This window comes from Oncorhynchus mykiss, chromosome 27 (assembly GCF_013265735.2).
Source record: "Oncorhynchus mykiss isolate Arlee chromosome 27, USDA_OmykA_1.1, whole genome shotgun sequence".
Classification (NCBI taxonomy): Eukaryota; Metazoa; Chordata; class Actinopteri; order Salmoniformes; family Salmonidae; genus Oncorhynchus; species Oncorhynchus mykiss.
In genome coordinates, this window is record NC_048591.1 from 15684185 (window position 1) to 15709274 (window position 25090).

Genomic DNA, 25090 nt, shown 5'->3' on the forward strand with positions numbered 1-25090 from the left:
TCATTCAATGCTTTTTGGCTTGTCCACAGAGTCGGCCCACAACAGATTGCTATACATACTTTTTCATGTCTATATTTGTACACGTGTTATAATTGACCAGATTTGAGAGTGAGTGTATGTGAGACTAAGAAAACACATGCATCCATTATCTATGAAATTAGAGGCTTGTGGGCAAATTTAGTTGAGAAACCACAAGCAATGTTAACCAACCCATATTTATAGTCATCTTTGTACATTTAAGTGTCTTGGGTGGAAGTCTTCTCAGAGTAATTAGCATCCCTAAAATGTTGTGCAGGGTTGGAAAATGTGTTTCTGATGCATCACGATATACAACATAGAGATTCAAATGTTCTTTATCATTAAGTTTATCCTGTTGTCATGATAGAACTCAGCCAAGAAATTAGCTAAAATATCTGATCTATCTATAGAAATGACAACAGGGAAAGGGAAAGTGGGATACCTAGTCAGTTATCCAGCTGAATGTTCAACTGAAATGTGTCTTCCGCATTTAACCCAACCCATCTGAATCGGAGAGGTGCCTTAATCGACCTCCATGTCTTCGGCCAGGATCAAGCATTAAAAAAATACTATGATCAGAACAAAACACTTCAATCTAAGTTATATTTCACATGACCATATATACTAAGAAACTCCTATATGTGAGAGACCCAGTAACCTCATGATATAGCCATCACGTCCCTTGTCATATCTCACAGTGTAGTTGTAGGGCGATCCAATAATTACCTTTCGCCAGTTGTCCAGCAAATACACGTCCTCCATTTGCGAAATTATTCTAGCTCTCAACTACCGAGTGAGCGAATTAGAGCTTCCTTCAAAGCTGCTACAGTATCTACTACCTGCCAGCAGCTCTACCTACTGGTGTATCGTCTACCTCAACAATCACCGCTGATTCGCTACCTGCTCCCATTTACAACACCAACCTGTCTGTGCTTGCTACACTGAACTAAGCCCGCATTCCTGCCTGGCAGCCACAAGCCCTGATAACAGATGGAGATAGGAATGTATAAAGGACAGAGAAAAATAGGGAAGGGAAAAGTGAGAGAGGAAGAGAGGTGAGGGGTAGAAGTAGCCTTTAGAGTGAGTTGACCATGAAGCAGAAACAGTGTATATTAACCCTATTAGAGAAATACAAACATGCAACAACTCAGAGAGAATAACTCCATGTAGGCAATGTAGGTCAACTGGAGAGCTGGATAGAACATACAATAGGCCGCTGTCTAATCCAATATATCTCTGTGATCTAGTCTGGTTTGATCTGATTCCAGCCCCTATTCTCAGCCAGTTCCCACCACATGCCATCACATTCATCAAAGCCTCATCTCTCTCTCGCTCTCTGTCCAAATACTGTTGACAGCCTTTTCTCCATCGATGAGCTCTAAAGAACCAGCCCACTGCTAACTACACGCACACAGATTAAAGGAGCAACAATGCAAAGAATGGCGGCCTGGAGTCACTGCTATAAAGGCAGGCGTTGTTTTCAAATGAGCATGCATGGATCTTTCCTCACACATTGAGGAATATTTGTTGATGGGGATATGAGTTGGAGAGCAGAAATGTTGGAGGGAAGGAGGGAGCTTGTGGCTTGCTGAAGGCATGCGGGTATGGGCAATAGCGGGGCATAAGTCCCACGACTGTCCCATGAGTCAAACAAATCAGTCACTCAGACATGTTGATGACAATCTGGGAGAAGTGTGGAAAATTTGTGAATTTGTGAATTTCTTCCATATTTTTGTCCCCTAGTCAAGACAGGGAAACTCCTAAACATCAGTGGTAGTGTAGAACTGAACGTCCTCGACTTAACAACAAGATATGACCTCCTTAGACATCCTACGGTAGCTCATGTCAAAAATCCTTTTTAGGCCTTTATACTGCATGGAGGAGGAGATTCCTGTGTCAGGGGTGGGTGTCAGAAAGAGCTACATGAAATGATGCCTTCATTTAACCACAGGGTTAACAGTTGGATATATAGTAACGCCTCCGCTCAAACTACGCTCTGGAATATCCTCTCCCTACCATCCAAACACAGCATTTGCAGGTTTTATCATGCATATGAATGCACGTGGGACAACATTCTCCACAGATTCTCTACCCATGGGCATGAATTTCAAATGAAGAGACGCTTTGTGAGCTTCCACAATGCTGATGCATCTGAAACAAATAGCTATTAGAATATAAATGAATAGTCTCGTATGGTGTCCTGTAGTTCCAGGGTAATGATTGGCTTCCTGTTCCTTCCTACCCAGAGGATTACTCAACACTGGCATTAGAACTGAGGTGGGAGAGAGAGAGCGAGGGAGAGGATGGTATTTTCAATGGCTGGTTTATCTTCCTCTGCCAGCTCTGAGCCCTGCCTCCTCCACCTGGTGATGAACCACCTTGTTCTAATCGTCTCTCTCGTGACACCAAATAAACTCCCTCACTCCTTTTCTTTCCCCAACCCACGCACGCACACGCGCACACACGCACGCAAACACATACACACACACACACACACACACACACACGGGTGTTACTCTAACTGTAAGAGAGACATGAGAAGAGCCTGATCGCAAAGGGGAGGAAATCAAATAAGCCAATGAGGACATTTGACTGTTACTCATGAGGTACTGTTACATTTACTGGTGAATAAACAATCAATCATTTCAGTTACAAATGCCATATCTGCTCACATGACTGTTTTATCCTCATCCTTTTACTTTTTGTTCTCGTAATAAAATATTCACTGTCTCTATAAACTGTAAGCAATCTCTCCCTGAGGCCTGATGTGTTTCTCACCCGGAGATGTTTCACACTGAGATAACATCTCGGAAATCATCTGTTCTAATATTCACACTAGCATACTACCTAGAATGAAGCAATCAATGATTGTGCTTGCTGGCATGGACATTGACACTAAATGGCCCCGTTACAATATCAAAACTAGCTTACCTTCTAGAATGAAGCAATGTATTGGGCACATATTGTAGCTAAGTGGTATGTTTGTATGGACACTGGAACGCCAACATGTCAGGGAACAGGTTAGAGAGGGGAGGACAGTAGTTCTAGTAGTAGGCACCATGTACAGCCTACTATAGGAAACCAAGTGGCTGCACATAAATACTTGGCATTTCAAAGAACATATGATTATGGCAACAATGTTACTCTGCAATGTTCCTTAGCTATTCACAACTGGATGTGGCTGGAGCCAAATAGCACCTTCTGTTTTTAGGGCCACAGAAATATAGCAAACAACTGTGGGAAGAGGTCCAGCATGCATCTTTTAGGCAGTCTTTACCAGATACCGTAAATCAGATCATATAAAGATTCATGCAATATGCACAATATGGGGATATTGCTACAAGAATACAAAGCAACAAAGCAACAGTAAACATGTCGTCCCCCACACACATGATGTTGCGGCCCCCTTGGGCCAAACAGTGTAATTTTGTAAATGACGGATCTCTATGGCAATGAATATCCTTGACAGATTTATATGCATTTATGTACCAGGCAACGAACATGTGAATTTATATTGGTCAGTAACGGCCATTTTGTTTTAGGTACTAGTCTGGAAAGTATTGCGTTGAGAAACCTTTGTCCATAGATGCCACATATCAAGTTTTGTACAGATTGATCATTCGGTGCCAAAGGAGTGTTTTTCACAAAATCAAAATGGCGGAAAATCCATCATGACCTTATGGGTCCCTGAATCTAATTATTTCCTTGTGAGGAGAGAAATCTATGTGCCGAATTTCATGACTTTAGGTCAAACGGAGGGAGGGGCATGACCTTTCGCATTTTCTATCACGTGTTATAGCGCCACCATCTGGCCAATCAGTACAATTTTGTAAATGCCAGCTCTCTATGGTAAGACACATCATTCACCCAAGTTTAGTCCAAATCAGGCCAGTGCTGTCTGAGATATCGTGTGTGACAAACAATGTACGTACTAACGGATGGAGACAGAGCCACAGGCCCCTCCCCGATTTCATTGTGGGGGACAATCATACTACTTTATGTGATCGACCCAAGTGATATATTGAGAGTTACTACAGCCATTGCATCACAAGAAAGCACACAACCTACTGAAACAAAGTGGTAGTAGAAGTCTAGGAGTTGGGACCAAACCTGTTGCCACTGAAAACAAATACAACACAAATAACTTCCATGGTTACTACATGAACGTGATGAAAAGTCCTGCTACACGCTGTTGTTTAACTTGGTCTGGTTTTCACTCGGTGGACTAGTAAACTACTGGTAAATTCCTAATAACACACAACATAAAGCATTTTCAAACAACATTAGAACCACATTGAGGGGTTAATTTAAAATCTGTCTGAAGAAAGAGTAATAAATTAAGAGTTTATGGTTATTTTGCTTACTGCCGTTTGCTTGAGCAAAATGTCACACTTTGTTGCATGGAATGCAAAACAGTTCAAAAAGTAGGTTTAGCTCAAAACAAGAACTCAATTTATGAGATGGAAGGAGAGGCAATTTAAAATGTGGTATTGCGAAAGTGCCCTTCTGTGGCAACACCCTTCCATGGTCTATCACCCAAACAAAGTTTATATTTTCTCGGGCTGAGAATACAGCATACAATACCATACAGTCGTGGCCAAAAGTTTTGAGAATGACACAAATATACATTTTCAAAGTCTGCTGCCTCAGTTTATATGATGGCAATTTGCATATACACCAGAATGTTCTGAAGAGTGATCAGATGAATTGCAATTAATTGCAAAGTTCCTCTTTGCCATACAAATTAAATGAATCCCCAAAAAACATTTCCACTGCATTTCAGCCCTGCCACAAAAGGACCAGCTGACATCATGTCAGTGATTCTCTCGTTAACACAGGTGTGAGTGTTGACGAGGACAGGGCTGGAGATCACTCTGTCAGGCTGATTGAGTTCGAATAACAGACTGGAAGCTTCAAAAGGAGGGTGGTGCTTGGGATCATTGTTCTTCCTCTGTCAGCCATGGTTACCTGCAAGGAAACACGTGCCGTCATCATTGCTTTGCACAAAAAGGGCTTCACAGGCAAGGATATTACTGCCAGTAAGATTGCATCTAAATCAACCATTTATCGGATCATCAAGAACTTGAAGGAGAGCGGTTCAATTGTTATGAAGAAGGCTTCAGGGCGCCCAAGAAAGTCCAGCAAGCGCCAGGACTGTCTCCTAAAGTTGATTCAGCTGTGGGATCGGGGCACCACTAGTACAGAGCTTGCTCAGGAATGGCAGCATGCAGGTGTGAGTGTATCTGCAGGTGTGAGTGCATCTGCACACACAGTGAGGCGACGACTTTTGGAGGATGGCCTGGTGTCAAGAAGGGCAGCAAAGCCACTACTCTCCAGGAAAAACATCAGGGACAGACTGATATTCTGCAAAAGGTACAGGGATTGGACTGCTGAGGACTGGGGTAAAGTCATTTTCTCTGATGAATCCCCTTTCCGATTGTTTGGGGCATCAGGAAAAAAGCTTGTCCGGAGAAGACAAGGTGAGCGCTACCATCAGTCCTGTGCCATGCCAACAGTAAAGCATCCTGAGACCATTCATGTGTGGGGTTGCTTCTCAGTCAAGGGAGTGGGCTCACTCACAATTTTGCCTAAGAACACAGCCATGAATAAAGAATGGTACCAACACATCCTCCGAGAGCAACTTCTCCCAACCATCCAGGAACAGTTTGGTGATGAACAATGCCTTTTCCAGCATGACGGAACACCTTGCCATAAGGCAAAAGTGATAGCTAAGTGGCTCGGGGAACAAAACATTGATATTTTGGGTCCATGGCCAGGAAACTCGCCAGACCTTAATCCCATTGAGAACTTGTGGTCAATCCTCAAGAGGCAGGTGGACAAACAAAACCCCACAAATTCTGACAAACTCCAAGCATTGATTATGCAAGAATGGACTGCCATCAGTCAGGATGTGGCCCAGAAGTGAATTGACAGCATACCAGGGCGGATTGCAGAGAGCTTGAAAAAGAAGGGTCAACACTGCAAATATTGAATCTTTGCATCAACTTCATGTAATTGTCAATAAAAGCCTTTGACACTTAAGAAATGCTTGTAATTATACTTCAGTATTCCATAGTAACATCGAACAAAAATGTCTAAAGACATTGAAGCAGCAAATTTTGTGAAAATGTATATTTTGTGTCATTCTTAAACATTTGGCCACGATTGTACACAAATCACTATACAGGTAACTGTCAAAATAAAGGAAACACCAACAAAAAGTGTCTTAATAGTGCATTAGGCCACCACGAGCCGACAGAACAGCTTCAAGGAGCCTTGGCATTGATTCTACAAGTGTCTGGAACCCTATTGGAGGGATGCAACACCATTTTTCCTTGAGAAATTCCATCATTTGGCGTTTTGCACCACTCCACCACTCCATAATCCCCCATAAGCATTCAAATTGGTTGAGCTCTAGTGACTGACACACACACACACACACACACACACCTTAAACACCCTATGCTCATTTGAGTCACCTCTTTCAAAGTCACTGAGATGTCTTGTTCTAGCCATGGTAGACAAAATAATGGGAAACATTATTTTCATACATGACCTTAAGAATGATAGGATGTTAATTGCTTAATTAACTCAAGAACCATACATTTACTCAAGTGTTTCCTTTATTTTGGCAGTTACCTGTACAATAAGTGCCATGAGTATAGCTCTACAACTCACAAAACCAACTTTAATTTCGAAGGTTATTTATTTATCAATTATTTCTTAGGTATTTCTAAGAAGACCAAATGCATGATGGAAGATTCCACCCAAAAACTCTATTTTGATATTTGTTTCATTAGTCCATTGTTGATATGGTCCTAAAATGTTTTGTCGGTCAGCAATCAAGTTTTCAAGATATATACAGTGCAGTCGGAAAGTATTCAGACACCTTGACTTTTTCCACATTTTGTTACGTTACAGCCTTATTCTAAAATGGATTAAATCGTTTTTTTCCCTCATCAATCTAGCTCTGTCAGACCATCAGGTTCTTGGTCACCTCCTTGACCAAGGCCCTTCTCCCCCATTGCTAATTTTGGCAAGGTGGCCAGCTCTAGGAAGTGTCTTAGTGCTTCCAAACTCCTTCCTTTTAAGAATGATGGAGGCCACTGTGTTCTTGGGGACCTTCAATGCTGCAGACATTTTTTGGTACCCTTCCCCAGATCTGTGCCTCGACACAAATCTGTCTCGGAGCTCTACGGACAATTACTTCGACCTCATGGCTTGGTTTTTGCTCTGACATGCACTGTCAACTGTGGGACCTTACATAGACAGGTGTGTGTCTTTCCAAATCATGTCCAATCAATTGAATTTACCACAGGTGGGCTCCATTCAAGTTGTAGAAACATCTCAAGGATGATCAATGGAAACAGGATGCACCTGAGCTAAATTTAGTTGCATAGGAAAGGTGAATACTTATGTAAATAAGGTATTTCTGTGTTTTATTTTTAATACATCTTCAAAAATGTCTAAAAACCTGTTTTCGCTTTGTCATTATGGGGCATTGTCTGTAGATTGATGAGCAACATTTTTCTTTAATCCATTTTACAATAAGGCTGTAACGTAACATAATGTGGAGAAAGTCAAGGGGTCTGAATACTTTCCGAATGCTCTGTCACTTTCGAAATACAGAAATACAGCCGGTAGGATTTTTTCCTTTAATGCTTTTTTCCTGCAAATATTACCATTGATAATCACAAAATTTGTCATTGTTTCCACCTGTGTCGCGTTCAGTAGGACACACCGTTTAAACATTTTAAAATGCAACGGAAAGGGTAATGGAAAAAGCTTTTTCATTGGACAAGTTCAGGTAAGTATGTACCTCCTCATTTCAAAACATTTGTCCCTACTGAACACGGACCTGATGAGGATGTGTGGGAGAGGCAATGTGACGAGGGAAGTGTTGATGGGAGTGATTCCCTCATCCCTCCCTTCCTTTCACTTCCAGTGACCTCTGACCTTAGTAGCTGCTTCTCCGAGTTTTAAAAGGGCCTGACGCCAAACCACTCCTCTACCTAACCACTCCTCTACCTAACCACTCCTCTTGCTTAGATCATGCTGTTTAACATGGGCTGATTGCATCATTACGATCATTAGGACACCTGGGACAGGCAGGAGGGGTGTATATCCTAATATGTACACCGTACAGGGTGCTAAACAGTGAACAGACTCAAAGGCTTCCCTCCCTACTCTCCTTCTCTTTAGCACCAGCGAGATATATGACTGTTTATTATAGGCCACAGAGAACAAAGGGAATCTGGAATAGGCAGTGTAAAATGCCAATCAGGGTCAGTGGTTGGGGTTGGTCAGTCTAACATAGTAAAAAAGAGAATCTCAGTATAGACAATCTTCTTAACTGGATAACTGGCCTCACAAGTTTGGATTTATTTAGTGTTTCACGATTCATTGTAACGCCATCCAAAGCTTTCAAAGCATAACAGAAATCTAAGAATGGATTCATGAATAGCATTGGTAAACGGGATACAGCCAATGGATGTGGCCTCCCAGACAGAATAAATGGTTTCCACTTTTGCACATGGCTAAAAGTGTTGTTTATGGCTATATGTTTAGTGAGCAATGCACAGTATTTAACTCAAGTTATGGTCGCCATGTATAGATAAAACTGGCCAGTATGATGGTACTTTCTCATAAAATTCTCCATTTAACAAGCAAAATCTTATGAAAGCACCTATGAAAAACCTTATTGTAAAATCAGGCAATAATTTAAGAAAATAGACCTTGAGAAAGTCAGTAGATGGACTTGTTGTGTGAACTGTGAACCATATAAGAGATTGTATCCCTTCACGGAAGAATCAAGGAAAGACAGAGTGAAAGCAAGAGGAAGATGATGACAAACAAAGGAGGACAGCCAGAAGACTCAACGGTCCTGTGCCACTATATGTGGACATCCTGTATGGCCGACAGAGGCAGCTTTTCCTGTAGGGCTGAGGCCAAGGCCAGGTCCGATAGTGGCCCCCAGGTCCGATAGTGTCCTCCAGGTCTGATAGTGGCCCCCAGGTCCGATAGTGGCCCCCAGGTCCGATAGTGGCCTCCAGGTCCGATAGGTCCTCTGTCACTTTCTTATAAGGAACAGGGGGATACAAGGATATCTGTGTGTAGTTCAGGAAACCCGTCCAAGAGATCAGGGTGCAACAGACAAAAATGCAAACAGGACATTTAACATTTGCTAACAACAGATGCAGATGTTTTAAACACTAAATTGGAGATTTGATATGCACAATGATGTTTCAACTAAATGGTCACTTGCGCTTCTGATGCCGAGTTACATTTTATAAAGTGCAACTATTTCTGATTTACAATGAATCGTTCTGTAGGAATAATAGGAGTGTCGAACCAACCGACCACATGTTCCATAAGCAGCTAAAAAAACACGGGTCAAAATGAAAATAAAGCAATGATATCAATATTGACATACTCTGCATTGCCTGGAAGAGTTTTTGGCATTCTTTCCTCAGCTGATGGTGTGCTCTAAACACACAGGCTCAGTGCCCTGGCCCAGAGCTATCCGTTTTGGACCACAGCCACTCTCTGCTGCAGGCTAAACACACCACCTGCTCCACCGTGGGGAACAGCAGAGCTACAGAACACAGACTCACAAGATCATCATACCCTTTGTGAAAGGTACGACACTTTAATTAGTTAACGCATACATGTGTCATAATGCTTTATAACTTATTTGTGGCCGTTATTCAGTCAATTGTGATCATTATCAGATCAAAATCAAATCAAATTGAATTTGCCACATGCGCCAAAGACAACAGTGAAATGCTTACTTAAAAGCCCTTAACCAACAATGCAGTTTTAAGAAAAATAAGTGTAAAAAATCTAAAATACAAATAATTAAAGAACAGCAGTAAAATAACAATAGCGAGGCCATATACAGGGGGTACCGGTACAGAGTCAATGTGGAGGCTATATACAGGGGGTACCGGTACAGAGTCAATGTGGAGGCTATATACAGGGGGTACCGGTACAGAGTCGATGTGGAGGCTATATACAGGGGGTGCCGGTACAGAGTCGATGTGGAGGCTATATACAGGGGTACCGGTACAGAGTCAATGTGGAGGCTACATACAGGGGGTACCAGTACAGAGTCAATGTGGTGGCTATATACAGGGGGTACTGGTACAGAGTCAATGTGGAGGCTATATACAGGGGGTACCGGTATAGAGTCAATGTGGAGGCTACATACAGGGGGTACCGGTACAGAGTCAATGTGGAGGCTATATTCAGGGGATACCGGTACAGAGTCAATGTGGAGGCTATATACAGGGGGTACTGGTACAGAGTCAATGTGGAGGCTATATACAGGGGGTACCGGTACAGAGTCAATGTGGAGGCTATATACAGGGGGTACCGGTACAGAGTCAATGTGGAGGCTATATACAGGGGGTACCGGTACAGAGTCAATGTGGAGGCTATATACAGGGGGTACCGGTACAGAGTCAATGTGGAGGCTATATACAGGGGGTACCGGTACAGAGTCAATGTGGAGGCTATATACAGGGGGTACCGGTACAGAGTCAATGTGGAGGCTATATACAGGGGGTACCGGTATAGAGTCAATGTGGAGGCTATATACAGGGGGTACCGGTACAGAGTCAATGTGGAGGCTATATTCAGGGGGTACCGGTACAGAGTCAATGTGGAGGCTATATACAGGGGGTACCGGTATAGAGTCAATGTGGAGGCTATATACAGGGTGTACCGGTACAGAGTCAATGTGGAGGCTATATACAGGCGGTACCGGTACAGAGTCAATGTGGAGGCTATATACAGGGGGTACCGGTACAGAGTCAATGTGGAGGCTATATTCAGGGGGTACCGGTACAGAGTCAATGTGGAGGCTACATACAGGGGGTACCGGTATAGAGTCAATGTGGAGGCTATATTCAGGGGTACCGGTACAGAGTCGATGTGGAGGCTATATACAGAGGGTACCGGTACAGAGTCGATGTGGAGGCTATATACAGGGGGTACCGGTATAGAGTCAATGTGGAGGCTAAATACAGGGGGTGCCGGTACAGAGTCGATGTGGAGGCTATATACAGGGGGTACCGGTACAGAGTCGATGTGGAGGCTATATACAGGGGGTACTGGTACAGAGTCGATGTGGAGGCTATATACAGGGGGTACCGGTACAGAGTCAATGTGGAGGCTACATACAGGGGGTACCGGTATAGAGTCAATGTGGAGGCTATATACAGAGGGTACCGGTACAGAGTCGATGTGGAGGCTATATACAGGGGGTACCGGTATAGAGTCAATGTGGAGGCTAAATACAGGGGGTGCCGGTACAGAGTCGATGTGGAGGCTATATACAGGGGGTACTGGTACAGAGTCGATGTGGAGGCTATATACAGGGTGTACCGGTACAGTTAAACAACAGAGTAGCGGCAGCGTAAAAGAGGGGGTGTGGGGGGGCAATGCAAATAGTATGGGTAGCCATTTGATTAGCTGTTCAGGAGTCTTATGGCTTGGGGGTAGAAGCTGTTAAGAAGCCTTTTGGACATAGACTTGGCGCTCCGGTACCGCTTGCCGTGTGGTAGCAGAGAGAACAGTCTAAGACTAAGGTGGCTGGAATCTTTAACAGTTTTTAGGGACTTCCTATGACACCGCCTGCTATAGAGGTCCTATACCTTTGTGCCTTGCGGTCGGAGGCCGAGCAGTTGCCATACCAGGCAGTGATGCAACCAGTCATGCTCTCGATGATGCAACTGTAGAACTTTTTGAGGATCTGAGGACCCATGCCAAATATTTTCCTGAGGAGGAATAGGCTTTGTCGTGCCCTCTTCACGACTGTCTTGGTGTGTTTGGACTATGATAGTTTGTTGTTGATGTGGACACCAAGGAACTTGAAGCTCTAAACCTGCTTCACTACAGCCCTGTTGATGAGAATAGGGGAGTGCTCGGTCCTCCTTTTTCTATAGTCCACAATCATCTCCTTTGTCTTGATCACGTTGAGGGAGAGGTTGTTATCCTGGCACCACACGACCAGGTCTCTGATCTCCTCCCTATAGGCTGTCTCATCATTGTCGGTAATCAGGCCTACCACTGTTGTGTCATTGGTAAACTTAACAATGGTGTTGGAGTCATGCCTGGCCATGCAGTCATGAGTCTACAGGGAGTACAGGAGGGGACTGCGCACGCATCCCTGAGGGACCCCCGTGTTGAGGATCAGCTTGGCGGATGTGTTGTTACCTATCCATACCACCTGGGGGCGGTCTGTCAGGAAGTACAGGATTCAGTTACAGAGGGAGGTGTTTAGTCCCAGGGTCCTTAGCTTAGTGATGAGCTTTGAGGGCACTTTGGTGTTGAACGTTGAGCTATAGTCAATGAATAGCATTCTCACATTGGTGTTAATTTTGTCCAGGTGGGAAAGGGCAGTGTGGAGTGCAATAGAGATTGCATCATCTGGGATATGTTGGGGCGGTATGCAAATTGGAGTGGGTCTAGGGTTTCTGGTATAATGGTATTTGATGTGAGCTATGGCCAGCCTTTCAAACCACTTCATGGCTACAGACGTGAGTGCTACGGGTATGTAGTCATTTAAACAGGTTCCTTAGTGTTCTTGGGCACAGGGACTATGGTGGTCCGCTTGAAACATGTTGGCATTACAGACTCAGTCAGGGATAGGTTGAAAATGCCAGTGAAAACACTTGCCAGTAGGTCAGCGCATTCTTGGAGAATACATCCTGGTAATCCATCTGGCCCTGCGGGCTTGTGAATGTTGACCTGTTTAAAGGTCTTACTCACATCAGCTACAGAAAGCGTGATCACACAGTCGTCTGGAACAGCTGATGCTCTTATGTATGCTTCAGTGTTGCTTGCCTCGAAGTGAGCATAGAAGTAATTTAGCTCGCTGGTAGGCTCATGTCACTGGGCAGCTCGTGGATGTGCTTCCCTTTGTAGTTTGAACAACAACTCACACCAACAAATACTGAAACTACAGTGAGCAGCTCAGTGGATAGAAGAGGGACACTATAATTATCGGATTAACATTTCCATACAAAATATATCCTTCACATGCAAAAACACTTGTTGTCCGCAATCTACTGCTATCTAATAAATGCATGACCAGCATGGCAAGCTTGACTAAAACTAAACCCCTGGCTTAAATGCAAGTGCAACCGTTAGGGAGTGAGTCATTCTTTCTCAGGCTCCGATATTTCCCTACTACCATTAGGGGATAGGGCAGAGGGACTTTGAGAGTTAGAGTGGTATTCCCTGGTATTCCAAAAGCAGGTTATTGCTCAAAAGTTCCGTTGACTTTGGCTGTTTGTTTCCCAAAGACACGGAGCTCTACAGAAATTCCAGTGCTGGTCGGCACAAAGAGCTCTTTTCAATGTCCATAATCCCCCAGAGGAGAGAGGGAATGGACTAGGTGACTGGACCCTCCTCCACTCCACTGGGTTACAGGGCTCAGCCACCCCATACAGTTGCCCCACCACACATGCTGATACAGACAGCACATGGCCAGGGAAACCCCCAGGGAATTATTGGACAATGTGTGTGAGAACAGAGCTGACCGATAACCTTTGGGAAATAGCAACTGATATCGTAACCACATGATGTAAAGAGAGAATGAGCGAGAGAGAGTGAGGGGGAACCATGTTGATTAGTATACACATCTGGTCTCCAAATTCACCATTTCTACTTTCCATTTCCACAGTCCAACTGTTTTTGTTATACAATGAGACATTAAATGACAGTCAGTTACCCTACGTTAATCTAAGCTCAGCCAATAAATGCCCTTCTGAGCATGTTTCACAACATGTTTCACAACATGCCAACGATGAGGCTCACTAAAGTATCAAATGTTTTCCTTATTCATTTATCCATCGCCACAACTTAATCTCTATACTCCCACTTACCTTCGGTACAACCTGGATTTTAGTTTGGGGATTTGACGGCAGAAATGTTTTGACCCCAATGTTAGCTGAACAGAGATAATGCTCCATCGCTCAGGTCAGTGGGCAGAAACGCTGGTGCCATGGTTTACTGGATCCTCAAAACAGACTATCCCAGGACTTGCTCCTATGGTATACACAGAGTTCCTTCTTCTCCAACTGAGAATTCTCCAAATGGAAACGACAGCAGGCAAATGCAATACTTCTCTTTCTCCAAGCGAATCTAAAAGTCTGTAACTCTATACCAGCCAGGTGACGTTTGGCTGGAGTGTCAACTGGTGCCACCTTCTTTGGTGCCAGGCTGTGCCTCACCAACAGTCCTTTGATAGACTCCTTGGTCTATTCATTAATCTTGCAGTCCCCCTTTTTAGAAAGAGAAAACCAGACAAAGAGGAGCAGCGAGCCAGGAATTTGAACGTGGTGTTGCCAGAATAAGCTGAGTAACAAGTACACAAGGCCCTGTGTGTCAGTGCAACAAAACAGCAGCCACCCTCCCTCGTTTTTGGAGTTAAAAGGCAACCCTTTCACACAGTATGTTGCTTGTCGAGAGTGTCACAGACTCGCCCTCCCCTTTCTCCTTTTGACTCTAGATTGGTCCTCCTCTTCCTCAAGTGGTAAATGTCAGTCAGTTACAAGAGAGAGGTCTTCACAAATGAGTTCAGAAATCCATAGAAATGTCCAACTCAAACCCAGTCCGGTGTGTAGAGGAAAAAGTATTGCTTGTTGTTGTTGCTAAGGACAGCACTATGGGAAGACGGAGTAACAGGCAAGAGGTGGAAGCAGGGTTGGGGTGGGGAGGAAACGACAGTGTGGGATATATCCCTTTAATTAATGGAAACCGATCCTCTGGATGGATGGATGGATGGACAGCAATCCTCTACTCCCACTCTGCTACATTCAGGAATCTCCTTCCCAAAACAAGTCTATTTCTAATTGCTCATATTCAGATATTCAGAATCACAGATTCCAACCTGGTGAATATGAATCGAAAGCCTGCAATATATCATAGTAATGCAGTTCTTGTTTTGGACAAGCATCCTGTGTTAATGTGTATTCAATTGATGTGGCCTGTAATGAGACATTTTCCAGACAAGTAGCCAGAGAGAGAGCGGTTTCCTTGGAGAAAATGACAACAGGTGCACTATTCAACTGCTGTAAATGTCACCAGTGCCTCACATGATGACATCATCTCATTTGGACTGCCAACCATGTGTTACCATGACAACACATTTGGAAAACACCCCAACCATCAGTCTGGCGTGTTCTCATATACAGTGCCTTGCGAAAGTATTCGCCCCCCTTGAACTTTGCGACCTTTTGCCACATTTCAGGCTTCAAACATAAAGATATAAAACGGTATTTTTTTGTGAAGAATCAACAACAAGTGGGACACAATCATGAAGTGGAACGACATTTATTGGATATTTCAAACTTTTTTAACAAATCAAAAACTGAAAAATTGGGCGTGCAAAATTATTCAGCCCCCTTAAGTTAATACTTTGTAGCGCCACCTTTTGCTGCGATTACAGCTGTAAGTCGCTTGGGGTATGTCTCTATCAGTTTTGCACATCGAGAGACTGAAATTTTTTCCCATTCCTCCTTGCAAAACAGCTCGAGCTCAGTGATGTTGGATGGAGAGCATTTGTGAACAGCAGTTTTCAGTTCTTTCCACAGATTCTCGATTGGATTCAGGTCTGGACTTTGACTTGGCCATCACACCTGGATATGTTTATTTTTGAACCATTCCATTGTAGATTTTGCTTTATATTTTGGATCATTGTCTTGTTGGAAGACAAATCTCCATCCTAGTCTCAGGTCTTTTGCAGACTCCATCAGGTTTTCTTCCAGAATGGTCCTGTATTTGGCTCCATCCATCTTCCCATCAATTTGAACCATCTTCCCTGTCCCTGCTGAAGAAAAGCAGGCCCAAACCATGATGCTGCCACCACCATGTTTGACAGTGGGGATGGTGTGTTCAGCTCTGTTGCTTTTACGCCGAACATAACGTTTTGCATTGTTGCCAAAAAGTTCAATTTTGGTTTCATCTGACCAGAGCACCTTCTTCCACATGTTTGGTGTGTCTCCCAGGTGGCTTGTGGCAAACTTTAAAAGACACTTTTTATGGATATCTTTAAGAAATGGCTTTCTTCTTGCCACTCTTCCATAAAGGCCAGATTTGTGCAATATACAACTGATTGTTGTCCTATGGACAGAGTACCCACCTCAGCTGTAGATCTCTGCAGTTCATCCAGAGTGATCATGGGCCTCTTGGCTGCATCTCTGATCAGTCTTCTCCTTGTATGAGCTGAAAGTTTAGAGGGACGGCCAGGTCTTGGTAGATTTGCAGTGGTCTGATACTCCTTCCATTTCAATATTATCGCTTGCACAGTGCTCCTTGGGATGTTTAAAGCTTGGGAAATCTTTTTGTATCCAAATCCGGCTTTAAACTTCTTCACAACAGTATCTCGGACTTGCCTGGTGTGTTCCTTGTTCTTCATGATGCTCTCTGCGCTTTTGACGGACCTCTGAGACTATCACAGTGCAGGTGCATTTATACGGAGACTTGATTACACACAGGTGGATTGTATTTATCATCATTAGTCATTTAGGTCAACATTGGATCATTCAGAGATCCTCACTGAACTTCTGGAGAGAGTTTGCTGCACTGAAAGTAAAGGGGCTGAATAATTTTGCACGCCCAATTTTTCAGTTTTTGATTTGTTAAAAAAGTTTGAAATATCCAATAAATGTTGTTCCACTTCATGATTGTGTCCCACTTGTTGATTCTTCACAAAAAAAATACAGTTTTATATCTTTATGTTTGAAGCCTGAAATGTGGCAAAAGTTTGCAAAGTTAAAGGGGGCCGAATACTTTCGCAAGGCACTGTATATAGGACCAGTAATGATGATGATCAGCTACTTTTGGGTTTCATTCATTGTAAACTAACTACCGCCAAACAAATCTGTGAATGCTAATATGGTCAGTTAGCAGGCGCTTTTATCTAAGCAACGGTGTGTATATCTGGACCAAGCAGCAATGGAACCCACAACCCGGGTGTTGCTAGCACCATGCTCTACCTCACTGAGCCATTGGAACCACCAATTTGAGGAGAACAATGTGAAGACTGATGCTGAGCTCACTTTCCAAGGCCTTGCAAACAGGCAATAACCGACTATGAAATAGAAAAAAAGATTGCAAAGGACGATTCGGGCAGAAACTGATTATCTCTTTGTTTTGGATGAAGCGCTTGCCTCGAGGCGAGACATAAAAGAAGAAGAAGAGTGAAGAAAGGAAATCACATGAGGAAAGAGCTTTTAGTAGAGGTCACCCAGTCTGTAGCATCTACAAAGACAGGCACCGCCTGGTAGTGTGTGAAGCCCAGATATTGCAGCTGTTGGAAAGGCCTGAAGTCCCAGGCCGTTTATAACAATAACACTCTCTCACAGACAGGCATCCTCACAGCTTGGGAAACTACTCATTAGATAAAAGAAAGATAAATATGCTACATGACAGGTAGTCTCTATTGTATACAATATATAAATATATATCCCTCAAAAATAACCTATTTGATCTGACCGTGAAGAAGGACAGGGAAGTAAGGAGAAAGTGTGTTACTGGGTTAGAAGGGCATTGGCCAGATTTGACCTCACACCAACACCAGCATACATGTGCACTGAAGGAAGCATCCGTAACCGCTTGAGCACACCAGAGAAGACCACTTATTTCTGTTCTGTCAGTACTGTACATTTCTCTGACGGGGTAAAGGGATCATGCATCTTATTAAGACAGTTATAATGTATCAAAAAGGCTCTCACATTCCGGGTAGCCAACAGCAATAAGCAATGGGGCTACCGAGTGGCACAGCGGTCTAAGACATTAAATCTCAGTGCTAAAGGCGTCACTACAGACACCCTAGTTCGTATCCAGGCTGTATCACAACCGGCCGTGATTGGAAGTCCCATAGGGCGGTGCACAATTGGCCCAACGTCTTCCGGGTTTGGCCGGTGTAGGCCGTCATTGTAAATAAGAATTTGTTCTTAACTGACATGCCTATTTTAAATAAAGGTTAAATAAAATAATGAAATTAGGAACAGGTCAGTCGAAGTACACACATTAGAAGTCGGACTGGTGGAACAACACAGTCACATTTGACGACATGGCCCTGATTGCTGTGTGAACATAACAAAACAACCTTCCATAACAAAGGAGTTATTATTGCAGTTTAAGTCAATGTCTAGAGAGCATTTCCCTGTCTGCTAGGCCCCCAAGACGTGTCTGACCCACTGTAAAACCACTCCCTCTATTTCTCTCAATAGTATCCACTGTTTGAGGGGTGGGAAGAAGAAGGGACTAAACATGGCAATGACTGTTGCCTTTGTAACGGGTCTGTGCCCTCTCTCTCTCTTCCTCTGTCTCCCCCCTGTCTCCCTCTCTCTGTCTTTCTCCCTCTATCCTTCTGTCCCTCTCCCCACCCTGATAAGATAATCTGCAAAGAGACTATGAGAGAACAGTTAGAAGAGGCAGAGGTACACAGACATGATCATTGTCTGTTGGTCTCCATCGTAGCCAACTAGCCAAACAATACCTATTTAATCTGCCCTGTAGATCTCAGCTTCCAGTGTGCAGACTCAGGGGAGGACAACCTAGGCTTGTGTTGTGTCTGTCTGAGGCTCTGATAAGCCATGGCCAGTCACAGGACCCACTCCTGTAGGTTGGCATTAACACAAACAACCAGATGCTATCCAACCAATGATTTCCAACCAAGAGTGACTATACAATTCCTCCATAATCTCAACCAATTATAAAATGGTGTTATGTATTTAGTTCAGTTTGTTTAAACCCCTTATAATTCAATAATAAAGTAGAACAAGAATAACAAGCGCATGATCCACTCATTAGTTAATTCATTCATGATTCTCCCTCCTTTTAAACCAGCAACAGAAAATACAGAGTAAACTATATTGAATAACATGCAAATAGACAAACTCATCAATGAACCTTTAGACTACTGACAGATCTACACATGCAGCCAACACAAAGTGAGTAATGTGTCTCACCTGGAGTCTTTTATACACCACTTCTCTCCCAGCTGATTGTCAGTCTGAAAAAGTAAATCCTTCTAACAAAGCATGATGGAAGTTGACTTTACCTAAGGGCAAGTTTCCAGTAACAACAAAAGAAAAACAGCAGGACTTAGCAAACACACAGCTTGTCACGTAGAGTGCACCACTGTCAGTCTTCTTCATGTACAGCAAAACCCAAACAAAAAATATCCTGGATGGAATCCAAATAGAGGGAGCAGGAGTTTGTTTTTCTTCGTCTCTCCCCTGTCCCCAACACACTCTCTCACATCACACTGTCATGACAAAAAGAGGGAGAAAGCAATGTGTCCTGTACTCTGCTCTGCTCTCTCTCTCTCTCTCTCTCTCTCTCTTTCTCTGTCTCTCTCTCTCTCTCTCTCTCTCTCTCTCTCTCTCTCTCTCTCTCTCTCTCTCTGTGTGCTGTCAACCACTCCTAGCAGGACACAAGGTAGTCATTCTTCTGGCTAAAGAAATCCTGACTTGTTCTCACAACGCCTACAGAAACAACTTCACCTTGAGTCACTAGCATATTTTGGAGGAGATTAAAATGACTGTAAGGTGCTGGGACTTTTCATTGGACGAGAGCAATTTACTCCCTACTCTCTTAGAAAAAAGGATTCCAAAAGAGTTTTTCGGCTGTCCACATAGGATAACTATTTTTGCTTCCAGATAGAACCTGGAACCTAAAGGGTTCTACCTGAAACCAAAAAAAGGGTCATTCAAAAGGTTATCCTATGGGGGACAGGCAAATAACCCTTTTAAGTTCTGGATAGCACCTTTTTTTCCAAGAGTATAGAGGGGCAGCAGCTCATATAACAGGGCAGTGACTGCATAGTGTGGAGTGGACCTCCACCTTTTCCCAAATAGTCATAACATGAGAGCTAGATATAATTGTGTTCTTTGTGTTCTTAGATATGTCCTGAACGGCTCAGTCTCTCTGTCTCTACACCGAAACAGTTATTCAATTAGTTATTTTGACCTACTGCGTTCCTGCATTTTAATAGCAGATGCTTCACTTCTTCAACAGAAAATAAACAAGTCTATTTTTTCCTTAAACTCTTATATTGTAAACTCTATATTTTTTGCAGCTCATTTGGTTGACTGAGTCAAACATGACTGAAACATAGCAAGTGGTGAAATCAGCATATAATACAACAACTAGCTGGGGCAGTTACTAATCACATAATGGCAATGTCTATTATTTTCAAAGTGAACGTAAACTGCAGACGTCTGCTGTTTGTAGATGCTCAGAGCCTCAGACTCAGCTGTCGTAATTGGTTCAAGCTGTCATGGCTGACCTAACCAGAGATGCTGCTGCTTGTCAGCCTGGCTCTAACACAGACAGAATACAAACACGGGTCAGATATTTGGAAAGCCCGTATAACATGTAGAAGTCATTTAGGATGGAGAGAACTATTTGCCTAAAAAGCTAGCTGTGGATTGGAGAGCAGCGGCACTCTTTCATCAACCTTGCGTGGTCTGTGCTTCCCTAAGCCTAAACCGTCTATTTAAATGTAATTAACCTCCCCACAGAGAGAGACTAGCAGAGAGCCAAATTCCACCCCAAACCGTGTGTGTGTGTGCGTGTGCGTGTGTGAAAATGATGAGGAATTATTTTAAGCTAGGGAGAATGATCATCTGTGAATGTATTGTAGGTATGGTATACATTACTTGTATCAAAAAGATTCATAATAAATGGTGCTCTGCCCATGTCCATTACACAGACATTAGATGAGAAAATATAGTGTACCTTATTATCACTTTAACCTCAATGGATGGTTGTTTCTCTACTCATCCAGGTGGTTTCAACAGAGTGCCTCTCTACATCCACAACTATTCTATTGATCACATTCAAGGTTTTACATGCTTTATTTAACCTTTATTGAACTAGGCAAGTCAGTTATGAACAAACTGTTATTCACAATGACGGCCTACCCCGGCCAAGCCCTAAGCTGGACAACGTTGTCCGCCGCCCTATGGGACTCCCAATCACGGCCGGTTGTGATACAGCCTGGAATTGAACCAGGGTCTGTAGTCACGCCTCTAGCACTGAGATGCAGAGCCTTAGACCGCTGCGCCACTCGGGAGCCCCCCCCCCCCCCAAGGTTCTTCAGAGCTTCACTCACTCACAACCATGTCCAGTGGACTATAAATACCCTATAAATACACACAATGTTCTCAGGAGCCACTATTAAATATGCACTGTATCTACAGCCCACTATTGATCTGCAGACTGTAAACACATAGGCTGCATGATAAATTACACCCTATTCAAGTGCACTATGTAGGGATTAGGGTGCCATTTGGTATGCAACCCTACAGTACACTGTTAAACTAAATGAAGACACGACAGGCTGTGTCAGTAGAAAGCTTGCCTCTGCTTTCCTTTCATCTTTAATGAATAGCATATTTCTCCTACCCCCCTCCCACTCAATTCCTATTGGCTTTGTGGGAGCATGTATGAAGGGCCCAGGGCCTAATTTGAAGGAAATGTTCATTACAGACATCAAAAGAATTGATAGGCACTGACTTGATCCTTTGAGCTGGTTTCAACGTCTCAATCGGTGAACAAAACTACCTATTCCAGGTCTGGAACAGTACTGCAGTCTGGGCTGGAAATTCATGGAGTGATTTCAGACTACAATATAGTGGGAATTCAGAGATTCCAAGGAAATGGGTCACCATTTCTCCAGAAGCACAAGTGGATTATTCAATATTTCTACTAGCTGCAGGCTAAATGTGTAAAATGTTACTATTCTGTAGCCACATATCCTTTTATGTTAGTATTTCCTACAGTAACATCCGCATAAAGTGAGAACTCAAGATGACCATATGAATGATCGTAGCTGCTCTCTGGTAAATAGGTTAATCACTGTCCATAGGAGATTACTCTCCATTCTAAAGTTGTTAGGCTGGCAATATGACAACAGACCACTTTGAGTAGTAGTGCCATGAGGAATTAAAACAACTAGCAAAACTCACTATCCCTTCATGTATTCTCCCATTCTAGTTCACTCTTAGCAACAGACTGCTCTACAGCTAGAAATGACCAAGTATCAATTGGATACTCTATCCTTTCAACATGAGGGTTGTATGTATGAAGCATCTTAGAGTAGGATTACTGATCTAAGATCAGGTTCCCCCTGTCCATGTAATCTTATTCATTATGATCTAAAAGGTCAAACTGATCCTAAATGAAATTCGTGATACATGTGGACCCAGAGCCATACAGAGATATACAGCAGGGATCTGAATATTATGTAACAAGAGTGCCGCCTAGTGGAAGTTTAGTGTAAAACAGTGATAGTTTAAAATTAGAGGTAGAAACCCCAAACCGGTATAAAGCATGGGCTATAACATGATTAACTAGGCCAAGAAACTTAAATACGTTCGGCTAATGGTGGTACAATACATAATTCATTCCACTTGTCTCTGTGAAATTATTGAATATCGAAACATGTTTTTTGACAGAGGAATAACAAATACTTGAAAGAAAACAGTGGTTTTGTTTTAAGATTCAAACAGCAGTCTTGCTGTATACCTTTGTATACCATGCGCTGCTTTAGGAAATGGAAACAAGTAGGATTGCTAGGCCTCCGTAAAATAACATGTAAGTGATAGGATTAGGATAGACCCTAACAAAAGCATGCTGATGGTCTGTTTGGGAGAGAGTGGGTCTCTCACACATAACAGCAACACTACTGTTTCAAATCAAATCAAAGTTTATTTGTTTCGTGCGCCGAATACAACAGGTGAAACAGTGAAATGCTTACTTACAGGCTCTAACCAATAGTGCAAAAAAGGTTTTAGGTGAAAAATAGGTAAGTAAAGAAATAATACAACAGTAAAAAGACAGGCTATATAAAAGTAGCGAGGCTATATACAGTAGCGAGGCTATATACAGTAGCGAGGCTATATAAAAGTAGCGAGGCTATATACAGTAGCGAGGCTATATACAGTAGCAAGGCTATATACAGTAGCGAGGTTATATACAGTAGCGAGGCTATATACAGTAGCGAGGCTATATACAGTAGCGAGGCTATATACAGTAGCGAGGCTATATACAGTAGCGAGGTTATCTACAGACACCGGTTAGTCAGGCTGATTGAGGTAGTATGTACATGTAGGTATGGTTAAAGTGACAATGCATATATTATGAACAGAGAGTAGCAGTAGAGTAAAAGAGGGGTTGGCGGGTGGTGGGTTGGACACAATGCAGATAGCCGGTTAGCCAATGTGCGGGAGCACTGGTTGGTTGGCCCAAATGAGGTAGTATGTACATGAATGTATAGTTAAAGTGACTATGCATATATGATCAACAGAGAGTAGCAGCAGTGTAAAAAGAGGCTTTTGGGGGGGGGGGGGGGGGGGGGGGGGGCACACAATGCAAATAGTCCAGGTAGCCATTTGATTACCTGTTCAGGAGTCTTATGGCTTGGGGGTAAAAACTATTGAGAAGCCTTTTTGTCCTAGACTTGGCAATCCGGTACCGCTTGCCATGCGGTAGTAGAGAGAACAGTCTATGACTGGGGTGGCTGGGGTCTTTGACAATTTTTATGACCTTCCTCTGACACCACCTGGTGTAGAGGTTCTGGATGGCAGGCAGCTTAGCCCCAGTGATGTACTGGGCCGTACACACTACCCTCTGAAGTGCCTTGCGGTCAGAGGCCGAGCAATTGCCGTACCAGGCAGTGATGCAACCAGTCAGGCAGGATGCTCTCGATGTTGCAGCTGTAGAACCTTTTGAGGATCTCAGGACCCATGCCAAATCTTTTTAGTTTTCTGAGGGGGAATAGGCTTTGTTGTGCCCTGTTTATGACTGTCTTGGTGTGTTTGGACCATTCTAGTTTGTTGATGATGTGGACACCGAGGAACTTGAAGCCCTCAACCTGCTCCACTACAGTCCCGTCGATGAGAATGGGGGTGTGCTCAGTCCTCTTTTTCCTGTAGTCCAAAATCATCTCCTTAGTCTTGGCTACGTTGAGGGATAGGTTGTTATTCTGGCACCACACTGCCAGGTCTCTGACCTCCTCCCTATAGGCTGTCTCATCGTTGTCTGTGATCAGGCCTACCACTTTTGTGTTGTCTGCAAACTTAATGATGGTGTTGGAGTCGTGCCTGGCCATGCAGTCGTGGTTGAACAGGGAGTACAGGAGGGGACTGAGCACTCACCCCTGTGGAGCTCCAGTGTTGAGGATCAGCGTGGCAGATGTGTTGCTACCTACCCTCACAACCTGGGGGCGGCTCGTCAGGAAGTCCAGGATCCAGTTGCAGAGGGAGGTGTTTAGTCCCAGGATCCTTAGCTTAGTGATGAGCTTTGGAGGTACTATGGTGTTAACGCTGAGCTGTTGTCAATGAATAGTATTCTCACATAGGTGTTCCTTTTGTCCAGGTGTGAAAGGGCAGTGTGGAGTGCACTGGAGATTGCATCATATGTGGATCTGTTTGGGTGGTATGCAAATTGGAGTGGGTCTAGGGTTTCTGGGATAATGGTGTTTGATGTGAGCCATTACCAGCCTTTCAAAGCACTTCATGGCTACAGACGTGAGTGCTACGGGTCTGTAGGTCATTTAGGCAGGTTGCCTTTGTGTTCTTGTTCACAGGGACTATGGTGGTCTGCTAGAAACATGCTGGTATTACAGGCTCAATCAGGGACATGTTGAAAAATTCAGTGAAGACACCTGCCAGTTGGTCAGCACATGCTCGGAGTACACGTCCTGGTAATCCGTCTGGCCCCGCAGCCTTGTGTACAGTGCCTTGCGAAAGTATCCGGCCCCCTTGAACTTTGCGACCTTTTGCCACTTCAGGCTTCAAACATAAAGATATAAAACTGTATTTTTTTGTGAAGAATCAACAACAAGTGGGACACAATCTTGAAGTGGAACGACATTTATTGGATATTTCAAACTTTTTTAACAAATCAAAAACTGAAAAATTGGGCGTGCAAAATTATTCAGCCCCTTTACTTTCAGTGCAGCAAACTCTCTCCAGAAGTTCAGTGAGGATCTCTGAATGATCCAATGTTGACCTAAATGACTAATGATGATAAATACAATCCACCT

General features: G+C 43.5%; 1 protein-coding gene across 21 annotated transcripts in view; it reads right to left on the reverse strand.

The window, feature by feature from the left end:
• The window catches only part of LOC110507155 (pleckstrin homology-like domain family B member 1), a 110442-nt gene that overhangs the window by 80016 nt on the left and 5336 nt on the right, over nucleotides 1-25090 (reverse strand). For 5 of the 21 annotated variants that reach the window (XM_036965754.1, XM_021587019.2, XM_036965757.1 and 2 more), the window contains exon 1: nucleotides 745-908. The exons of 1 other annotated variant lie outside the window; for it this stretch is intronic. In XM_036965754.1, coding sequence (XP_036821649.1) covers nucleotides 745-780 — 36 coding nt within the window. In that variant the 5' untranslated portion in view covers nucleotides 781-908. Of the gene's footprint in view, nucleotides 1-744; nucleotides 912-19004; nucleotides 19346-25090 lie in introns of those variants that run through there. 15 more of the 21 variants (XM_036965745.1, XM_036965743.1, XM_036965744.1 and 12 more) reach the window with 8 other exon arrangements.